General features: G+C 41.5%; 2 protein-coding genes across 3 annotated transcripts in view; both read left to right on the top strand.

Annotated features, from left to right (window-relative positions):
- Positions 1-5,161: 5,161 nt before the first annotated feature.
- Positions 5,162-9,135, top strand: COMMD3 (COMM domain containing 3). Of its 2 annotated transcripts, XM_032243901.1 has the most exons (8): positions 5,162-5,380; positions 6,687-6,798; positions 6,904-6,967; positions 7,069-7,103; positions 7,452-7,512; positions 7,601-7,657; positions 7,767-7,826; positions 8,761-9,135. In XM_032243901.1, the coding sequence occupies exons 1-8, from the start codon at positions 5,242-5,244 to the stop codon at positions 8,818-8,820; spliced, it is 588 nt and encodes a 195-aa protein (XP_032099792.1). In that variant the 5' UTR covers positions 5,162-5,241; the 3' UTR covers positions 8,821-9,135. The 2 variants fall into 2 exon arrangements, with proteins under 2 accessions (XP_032099792.1, XP_032099793.1); XM_032243902.1 differs by lacking the exons at positions 7,452-7,512; positions 7,601-7,657 and having other exon boundaries at positions 5,184-5,380; positions 8,761-9,133.
- Positions 9,136-9,906: 771 nt separating this feature from the next.
- The window catches only part of BMI1 (BMI1 proto-oncogene, polycomb ring finger), a 10,673-nt gene continuing 9,840 nt past the window's right edge, over positions 9,907-10,739 (top strand). The window contains exon 1 of the mRNA XM_032243894.1: positions 9,907-10,516. The gene's annotated coding sequence lies outside the window, so the exon portion shown is untranslated. The remainder of the gene's footprint in view (positions 10,517-10,739) is intronic.

The following is a 10,739-nucleotide window of genomic DNA, read 5'->3' as shown; positions in this document are numbered from 1 at the left end:
CTCTTTCTCTCCTCTCTCTCTTCTTCCCTTCTTCCCTCCTTCCCTCCCCCTCTTTTTAAAAATATACAATTTAAAAGACAGTCTGTGTACACATGGAAGAATTAGAGATATTCATCAATGTAAACTTGTTTCATATCTCTTCTTCACTTTACCCTCCTACAGCTAAACCATGGGTCATCCTGGCTGATACCAGATCAATGATATAGGAAACTGAAGTGGTGATGTTTATAATTTTAGTAGAGAAAAAAAATCAACCTGCTGTTGAGGAGGTAACTGTGCTTATCTAAATGGTCTATTTGATGGAATTTATTAGACGATTAATCAGTTCATACTTTTCATATAAATTAACTGGTAAAGAAGAAATTATATGATTTAAGAATTGAACTTTTTTAAAATTCATATAAAAAATCAGTGAATCATTTAAATCACTTAACTGAATTTAAAGAAAAATGGTTTTTTATTTGTCTGTGCAGAGAAATTCTAAGACACATAAGTCAACCTGTTCTTTTCTCACTAAATGTTATATGGAGTATGATTGCTTTCTTTCATTTCTTCCTAACTTCCTTACCTTTAACTTAAATTTTGCCTTCATCTTTTGCCAAATTACATTTATTTTCATTTTTTTTTTTTACAAATCAATTTCTCATTTCTTCTTAGATGAAGACTTCACAAATTTGATCTTTACAACTCAGATATTCCCCATGTGACATTAATTGCTTTGCTTAAAAGTAAGGGATCAAACTTCCTAAAGTAAGTTTCAATATGCTACACTGAAGTCCTGAAGAGCAGACATGACTTTTCCAATATGCATGAAATTTTTTTAAAACTATGGACTAGTTAGATACAAAGATTTGATATTTAAAGTTATAATTTCATTCTTAGGTCTGCTCCTTTAATTTTGCCATTGTCACTCAAGTAGCTAACAAAATCATGATGTGACACCACTCATGACAGGTCCCAAATTTCACTTTAGAAATTCAATAGTATTTTCTTTGCCAAGATTTTGACTATAGAATTTCTTATTTGCAAAGATTAACAAAATTATGGTTTTCTAGGCCAAGGCGAGTGGATTACCTGAGGTCAGGAGTTTGAGACCAGTCTGGCCAACACAGCAAAATCCTGTCTCTACTAAAAATACCAAGATTGCTGGGTGTAGTTGCACACACCTATGATCCCAGCTACTTGGGAGGCTGAGGAAAAAAAATTATGGTTTTCTAATTTGAGGAAATGTGAGATTTTATATGATAAACTTGATTTCTTAGTAGCATGATAATTGACCTTTTAAAACTTAAATTTAAAATATTTTTCTTATATTTTGAAGTTTTATGTCTTATATTTCCAAAATACAACTTACGAAAATGAAAATTTTTAAATGGTACTGGCCGGGCATGGTGGCTCACATCTATAATCTCAGCACTTTGGAAGGCTGAGGTGGGTGGATCACCTGAGGTCAGGAAATCAAGAGAAGCCTGACCAACATGGTAAAACCCTGTCTTTACTAAATAAATAAATAATTAAAATGATACTAAATGATGACAATATTAAATAGAAATTGTACTATTTACTATTTAATATGAATGTATTCAATAAAGTTTTAGGGGAAAAATCCAAAACACTTGTGCAAAACCATAAGGATAAATTATCTAAGTGTTTTAGAGAACATTGTATCATTAATTTTAATCCCTGTGGTTCCAGTTTATTTAATGTAATTAGCATTTCATTTTTCTCTCACATATTAAGGCACTAACTCCATTGAAATTAATTTGAATTTTATTTTTAAATCCACATATACAAATTAAGTTATACTACATAGAAAAAAGGTTATATTTGCCCATATCAATTATTGTAGCAGTGACTGTTTAGAAATAATTATGGATTGGATTACATGTTTAAATTGTAAATAAAAGCTTTGCTGTCCCCTCTGAATACTCAATTTGCCGTTTGACAGTGTAGGTCATGTAAGATGTAATTGAGACCACTGAACTCTGCAATCATGAATGTACAAAAACTTGACCATTCAAATTCCAAGTCACAATCTATGCCTTGTCAAGTTATTTAATAAAAGAATGTAGATAGGTTTTATAAACTTTGCTGAAATAGTTTTTGACCTATACTCTCAAATGTCATCTATAACTCAGTTAAATATTCCTTCTAACTGTCCATTTGTGGTTAAAATAGCTTTAAAACAGTAAAGTCTATTTTCATTAAAAAATATCTCAAAGTTTAAAGTAACCAACAAAGATTTGGTATTAGGGAATGCAGAGAGAATGGTTTCTTATTTATAGGTAGTTTTAAAAGTGTTTTAAACTTTCTTCTCTGTAGAATATGAGTAGGCAGGGATAAAGTAGATCCCCACTGGAATACATAATAAATATATAAGTCAGTTAAAACTAGTCTTTGTCTCGATGGCATTTAAACTTATTAAAAATTTTTTTCTCCCCATGGAGTTCCATAACCTCTTCAATCTAAAGGAATACCTTCCTACAGTGTTCTTTGCACAAAAGCAAAAGTACTTACACAATCTAAAAAATATATTTTTTAATTCATAACACTAGCAAATGCAGCAATGAGGCCTGTGGGAAAAGCGGACCACATAGATCCTGTAAAAGCCCTAGCCTATTTAATTGTAAGTCACAATAAAGGGGCCAATATTAAGTTGGTTTCTAAAAAAATTAACCAAAGGATATAACCTGCTTAAAATTCTGAAACATTGTTTAAAAGGATACCTTCTAGTTCTTCAATTTCTAGATTCTCAGAAAGAAAACTAAATTTGTCAGCATTGTCTACCTAATATTTACAGTTTAGAAGGCAAGATATGTTGTTAATGTGAAGATGGCTACATTGCTATTTTGTTTTCAGCTGCATATAACTGTTCTTTTAAAGGGCTTTTTGGCGCCAAATTTAGTTTATTGGCTTTGAGCCTGCAGAATTTTTTAAAGTTTAGTGAAAGTTCCAATGCTGTTTTCAATGAGTAAAACAAGATTTTAAACAGTATTTTTCATATTTTCATAAAATGTTCATATGTGGTTCATATGTATTGATTCTTATAGTTGCAACCAAGAGTCTACATCTGGGTAGTCATGCCTTTTAATTATCATACTTCCATGTATTTCAATGGCTTGTCAAAGACACATGTTTGAAACACTCAATCCTGTGCCTCCTTCAAAGGAAGTTGAAATAAATATACCTGTAGTAGGAAATCCAGTTTTTCTAGCATTATAAAACATTATGGTGAAAACTTTTGTGTGAGCTTAAAATGTGCCCATCATTTAGGCCTAACATATGAACATACTTGGGCGTAAGAGGATAAAACATCCTAAGAGAAAGTACTTATACACAGGCAACAGAGTAACAAGACAGCTAATATGGAAACAATCTTTGTAAATTTCCTAACTTTTAATAAAACACAAATTCACTACCACTTGTGTTTTTCTCTTTTAAAATTATATTTTAAAATCTAAGCTCATGAGTAATACTTTCTTTTTTGATACTAAATTATGATTAGAGTTAGCAACTCAAATTCTATTAGAGCATTAATAATCATTCTACTTCATATTGGGGAATACAATAATAAAAAGTATTGATCAATTTTACACTAGGTCAAAAAAAACACGTGTAATAATCATAAGCTTGGGTGTTAATATTGTTGAATATTTACACAACTCTGTCCTGGCTATTCTCTATGTAATCAGATATAATAAAGTTTTTCAACTGACATTTTACTACTGATGAGAAACAATTCAGGAAGAAGATGAGTGATGGGAAGAAAAGATGAACATGATTAATAGGTGTTTGTTTCATAAAGACTCTAGGGAGACTTTTAAATCCTTCACTGCTACTATATTCTAACCGAATGAAGAGCCATGAAGAGCCACTGCACGTGCCTTTCAAAGCTTTCAAAGGAGGGCTGAGTAGAGTTACTCAATCTGTTACTGATGCTGTTATTCCACTTGCATCCTGTTGTGAAATGAGGTATTCCACATGTATTGGTGCCAAGTTAAATGTCGACTATATCCATAAAAAAATTTTAAAATAGACATCTAAGTTAGACAAAGAAAAGAATGTTTCACGTTGAGTCTAATGTTGCAAATAATTGCTCCTGAAGACTAAAACATCTTTCTTGTTTCGCATCCCTTCTCTCCACACTTCGAGAACTTGCATTTATCTTTTCAAGTTCTTTTGATTAAAAATGCCTTCAGTTTTTTAAAAATAATCATTCTTGTTCTCTAAACCGACTTCACAGAACTAGAGATGAAGTTAAACTTTATACAGTATTTGAATCTTTAAAGGTATAAGCAACCTAAACAGTAATTCACTTCTAATAAAGATCTTGCCATTCCTAACTGTACTTTACTAAGAAACATATTTATGCAGAATCTATAGAGTAACTAAAACTGGACCCATAGATGTAGCGAGTAGAGTAGGAAGAAACGTGTAGGGCAGTTGGCATTTATTTGCAGCGGTATATAAAATTGTTAATAATCTTGTCAAATCTGTTCATGAATAATTTATTAATCTGATTGCTGGACTGCAGTGCTTACACGAACTCTATGTATATGTGCCTGTTTACACACTCCCCATGCAGGAAGGAATCTACTGCCGTATTCCAGAAATGACAAAGTAAAAATAAGCAAGAATCACATAATTAGATGTCTTACAGTCTCATAAAAGGGCAGTGCTGCGAGGTTAACCCTGTGAGTTAAAACACACGCACACACATACACACACACACACACACACAAACAAAACCCTGTTGCCTGAGATCAGAGCTCCCCGTAGGATTCGCGCAGAGCGAGGAGCAGGGAGGGCGCCGTTTGCAAGAGGCGGGGGCCAGGATCGGACACCGTCCGCCGCCTCCCCGGGGTCTCTCAGGGAACCGAACTGGTGATCATCCGAAGTGATCGCCGAGCGGAGGAGAAAGCACTGAGCGCTTACACAAAACGCCCAGGGCCGCCCTTCTCGCCGAGGCCCGAGGCTCCGGCGGCCTGTGCTGGACAAGGAAGGGCTGGACGGAAGCGGTAGCAGGCGACAGGCGGCTGCTGGGGGCGCGGGGCCAGGGCACGGGCGCGAATGCGAGCGGGGAGGCCCCCACCCGGGAGGCCCCGCAGCCCGCCCCGCCACCAGCCGCCCGCCCGCCGCCAGCAGCCCGCCGGTCCGAGCCGCGTGCGCGCGCGAGCGCATCAGCTGAGCGCGCGGCGCGTGTCACGTGGTGCGCGTGTCGAAGGTCACGGCGCGCTCACAATGGAGCTCTCGGAGTCTGTGCAGAAAGGTTTCCAGATGCTGGCGGATCCCGGCTCCTTCGACTCGAACGCCTTCACGCTTCTCCTCCGGGCGGCTTTCCAGAGCCTGCTGGACGCCCAGGCGGACGAGGCCGTGTTAGGTAAGCCGCTCAGCTCGGCTCGGAGCTGGATCCACCGGGGTGGAGGGGCGCTCGGAGAAGAGAAGCCGGCGGAGCGAGAAGGGGAAAGCCCCGGGAAGAGGAAGTCTCCGGGCTTTGCCCTTCGCTCCGGACGGAGTGTTGGGGACGTGGCTCTGCCAGGACTCGGAGCAGACCCTGAGCATTGTTTTGGCCCCACTTGGCACCTGCATAGAGCCAACTCCACGCTCCTGGCCCGGTTTCCCTCCAGTCTCTTTGTTCTTTTGTAAAGCCCGTGTTGAAGTCTTGTTTGTGGCCTAAACATCTAAGGTGTTTAGCCTTGTCTGAGGCTGCGGCTGTTTTGACACTTGGACTTCATCTGGGGAACTCCCTGAAATTCAGGCTTCCAGGGGTTAGGCTGGCAAAGGTTTTAAAAGGGTCTGGTTCCGAAGTAATTACTAGGTCAGATAGTGTTGACATTTTCCAACTTGGAGCATACCTCAAGTTGCTATGATCACTCTGGTACTCTAGTTCAGGATGTTTTACACAAGTACTCCGCCTAGAACCTTAAACTATGCTTTGTTCCACCCTGGTTACAAGGATGCAAGTGTCTTTTAAGCGATCCGGTCAGTGATTGGGTAGTGCAGTGTCAATGTGAATTGCAGGCATATTTTAAGACAGATCGCTTTTAGATAATTTTCTTAAATATAAATATCCCAACAATTCAAATTTTTGGTTTGTTTTCTGTAGTTTCATGAACTAAACACTTGTACAAAAAGTATGAAAGTGGAAGTTCTTCAAACGAAAATAGTAACCACCACCTGGGTTAATCTCAAAAAAAAAAAAAAAAAAAAAAGGATGACAGTCAAACCCTGAAAGTACTAATATAATTTTGAAATTTGTATTTTATGTTCTGAACTCATACCCTACCTTCTACCCCTTTGATATAATATTATTCATGGAACCAATTACCTTAATCGTTTTTAGGCTGAAAGTTTATTCTAAAGTTGACACCATGTAAAATACTTATCTTGTTTTTCCTTTGAATTTACTCCAGTGTTAGAATGACCATTGCATTGTTATATTTTCTTTGGGGGCCAAGGCAAAATAAGTTAATTGAAACCAGTAATAGAGTTCTTGATGTGTTCTCTTTATTGTTTTTCATTTGACCTTGTTGCTCATCTCATTTACTTATAATTGACAGCCTTTATAGTTGAATTTATTTTTTATCTTGTTAAGAGGGTTTTTAAACCCAAATTAAAATATCCTTTTTAGGAACATGACTATAAAGAATTTATCACAGGCATCACTGGAAGTTAATTTATTTTAGATCATCCAGACTTGAAACATATCGACCCAGTGGTTTTAAAACATTGTCATGCAGCAGCTGCAACTTACATACTAGAGGCAGGAAAGCACCGAGCTGACAAGTCAACTCTAAGGTACAGGATTTATTTAAATATCCATTTATTTTCAAATATTACCTTTATGATTTCAATTTCAGTTTTAAAAATGGAGACAGAACTTTGACTTTTTTCTTCTTCTAGCACTTATCTAGAAGACTGTAAATTTGACAGAGAGCGAATAGAACTGTTTTGCACGGAATATCAGGTTACTTACTTTAAAATTTTTAATTAACAGTTACTATTTTTCTTTTACTCTGTTTGTAAAGATCTGTTTTCTTTCTTTCTTTCCTTCTTTTTCCTCTCCAGAATAATAAGAATTCCCTAGAAACCCTACTGGGAAGGTAGGTACTGTATAAGGTGTCAAGCTGAGGCACTTTTCACTTGCAGGTATGAATAGAGAGTGCTGGTGTGAAACAAGATCTTTGGGATCTTGACCCAAAGAAAAGGAGCCAAAGGGCATGTCAAACAATTGAAGTTAAGCTAATGTTTTTAAAGATAAAGTTTACTGAGATGATTTTCAAATGCTCTTTTACCATTTAGAATTTAAAAATAAAGTTTAACAATGGTTTAAATTCAGAATGGATTAAAATGGAGTTGGGGTGGAAGGTAGACAACATTCTTAGTAAATATAAATAACTGAAAAGATCTTCTGTAAAGACTATGTATGTAGTTATCATTGCATCTTTCAGTATAGGCAGATCCCTCCCTCATATTACGGATGTTTCTTGGCGCTTGGAATATCAAATAAAGGTAAAGATTAACAAACTTCTCTGGGGGGGATTTAGGGAACTTGAAAAATAGAGTTAAAGGCTGTTACATATATGTTGTGTTCTTTTAGACCAATCAACTTCATAAGATGTACAGACCCGCATATTTGGTGACCTTAAATGTACAGGTATTTATAGATAAGTCTTACCCAAAAATGAAATGTGTAATAAAATTTAAAATGTCATTGGTTTAAATAAACAGCGTTTTTTTGTTGTTTGTTCTTTTTCCTGCCCTAGAACACTGATTCCCAATCCTATCCAGAGATTAGTTTTAGTTGCAGCATGGAACAATTACAGGTACAGTATTAGGATCTATAAATATGCCTAAATTTATAGATATATATGTTGGCTTCAGAGTTATGCTCTTGGAAAGTTCAAAAGAAAAGTGATCTAATCATTTGCCAGCAGATAATGAAGGTTGGTTAAGGAGTTAATGGGAAAGGGGCAGCAAAAGTAGTATTTTCACATAGGTTTTACTGTTGAAATTAAGATGTTATTAATAGAGAATTGATCCATATTTGCAGTTCTTGCTGATTAAAATAAACTTCTGAAGTGTAGCATGTAGTGTAAATTTCTTGTCTTCCTGATGAGTTTGATCAAATAAGATAAAGCAAAATTAAGAGCATGGCTTTGAAAATGTCTTTGCTTTCAGAAATTGAATTAAACTGTCAAAACTGGATTTTGAAACTGGTTTTTAATGAGTTTTTACAAAGAGGGAAGTATATATAACATTCTAAAACAGTTTATATTGCCTATTTAAGACTGGGAAATTCAAAACTATATTGATTAATGGATATGACAACGAATTTATTTCTTAGCACTTAAAAAAATGAAGATCATTACCTGAAATTTAAGTGAAATTGAATTTTTCAAAGGCATCTTCTGCAGAGTCGTTTTAATGTAACTATGAATCAAACTTCAAACCTGCAGAAAATGTGTATACAGCATAACCTTTGTTAGATAATTTGAGAAAATTTAGATGTACCTGGGCTGTTAAGGATTCGGTTAGAAATTATGTTTGAATGTGAGGGCAAATAACCGATTTGAACATGAGATATTTCCGAGGAAACTCTTCTTTTGACCGATAGTTGTTTGTCAAAGGTTAAAATCTTGTTGAATTTTAAACTTGTTGGGAAGGGGTGTCCTAACTTTTTTTTTCTTGCAACTTTCTGGAACTTGGATGCTTCTATTTTTTATCCTAAAAACGTGGTATTCTATACACGTCTTCTAGGACTTGGTGGGGAAACTTAAAGATGCTTCGAAAAGCCTGGAAAGAGCAACTCAGTTGTAACTTGGGGAAGCTAACGATCTGCCCGAGTTCAGAGGAAAACCAGAAACGCCTTGCCTACTGCTGAAACCACCGTTTGTGCGAGCTGGATGTCCTTTTCAGTAGAAAAGAATTTTCCTTTTGAATTTTATGCCATTCATCAATTTTGACACTTTTTAAAAACACGTGTTAAAAGGTTAAGAGGGAAAAATACTGCCCAAGTATTTGAATTATGTTTAGTACTAACTGTCCATTTATCCTATTTTGATCTTTTTCAAGTCTTCTGAAAGGAAGTAGACAGTATTACACCCTGAATAAATGAGGTGTTTTCCACAAACAGTGATAACAGTGATAATATTTTGTTTGCATCTGAGTTCGTGTGTTAATTATTACTTTGTGTGAAGAGCTAGATACGAGTAGTGTTAACTTTTAACGATCGCCTTTTCTCAGGATTAAAGTTAAACACAGAGAAAAGGATGCGATCGCAGACCCCCCGCTTCGGGACTCCGGGGGCTGGCGGGCGTAGGCGGCGGCCCGGCCCGTTACCTGCGCCCGAGGTCTCGCCCGCAGCCCGACCCTTGGCCGCCCGGTCCCAGCCCGGCGCGGAGCCCCTGCCCGGAGCCAGCCGCCGCCCGCGCGCGCCCCGCCTCGGCCGCCGGCTGGCGGGGAAGGGGCTGGCGCGGCCGCGGGCGGGCGGGCGCTGTTGTCTCCGCGAGCCCAACACGGGCACAGGTTCCCCGCCGCGGCGCCGGAGCCTGGGCCGCAGCCCGCGGGGACGGCTGGGGGCGGCGGCCGGGGGACGTGTGCGCCGCGGGAAGAGGCGGGCAGCCCGGAGAAAGAAAGAACGGGGGGCGGGGTGGGCTGCGCGGCGTGCGGGGCCGGAGCGGCGGCGGCGCGTGTGGCGCTGTGGAGAGATGTCTCCGCCGCCGCCGCGCGGGGCGAGGGAGGGGGCCTGGCGCGCGGCGCGGAGAGGAGGGGGCGGCCACGGGCCTGACTACACCGACACTAATTCCCAGGCCGCCCTTAAGGAATGAGGGGAGCACGTGACCCGCTGGGGGGGCGGCGGGCGGAGGGGGCGGGCGGACTCCGAGCCATTTTGGAGCCGGTGTCAGTTTCCACTCTGCCTTCAGCAGTGCATTTTTTTCCACCCTCCCCTCCCCCTCCTCGCCTTCCTCCCCTCCCCCCGCTCGCACGCACACACACGGCGCCCCCCGCCCGCCCGCCTCCCCCACAGCAACTATGAAATAATCGTAGTATGAGAGGCAGAGATCGGGGCGAGACAATGGGGATGTGGGCGCGGGAGCCCCGCTCCAGCTTAGCAGCACCTCCCAGCCCCGCAGAATAAAACCGATCGCGCCCCCTCCGCGCGCTCCCTCCCCCGAGTGCGGAGCGGGAGGAGGCGGCGGCGGCCGAGGAGGAGGAGGAGGAGGAGGAGGCCCCGGAGGAGGAGGCGTTGGAGGCCGAGGCGGAGGCGGAGGAGGAGGCCGAGGCGCCGGAGGAGGCCGAGGCGCCGGAGCAGGAGGAGGCCGGCCGGAGGCGGCATGAGGCGAGCGCGGCGGCCGCGGCTGCTCGGGGCCGCGCTGGTTGCCCATTGACAGCAGCGTCTGCAGCTCGCTTCAAGATGGCCGCTTGGCTCGCATTCATTTTCTGCTGAACGACTTTTAACTTTCATTGTCTTTTCCGCCCGCTTCGATCGCCTCGCGCCGGCTGCTCTTTCCGGGTACGTAGGAGGCGAGGCGCCCCCGGGACGGGGCTGGGGGCTGGCGGGGGCCGCGCGGGGTTCGGGGTGGCCGCGGGTGGAAGAGGAGCCCCCCCCGCGCCCCGGCCGCGCTGCCTGGAGGGCGCTGACAGCGTGGGCGCCCGGCCCCGCGTCCCGCGCTCCCCGCCCCGCGCCCGCCGGTCCCGCGCGTCGCCCGCCCCGCGCCCGCGAGCGCGCGCCCGCC

The sequence above is a fragment of the Sapajus apella genome, unplaced genomic scaffold, assembly GCF_009761245.1.
Source record: "Sapajus apella isolate SASKATOON/1434 unplaced genomic scaffold, GSC_monkey_1.0 scaffold53, whole genome shotgun sequence".
In the NCBI taxonomy this organism is placed as follows: domain Eukaryota; kingdom Metazoa; phylum Chordata; class Mammalia; order Primates; family Cebidae; genus Sapajus; species Sapajus apella.
This window is presented reverse-complemented; position numbering and strand designations above follow the sequence as displayed.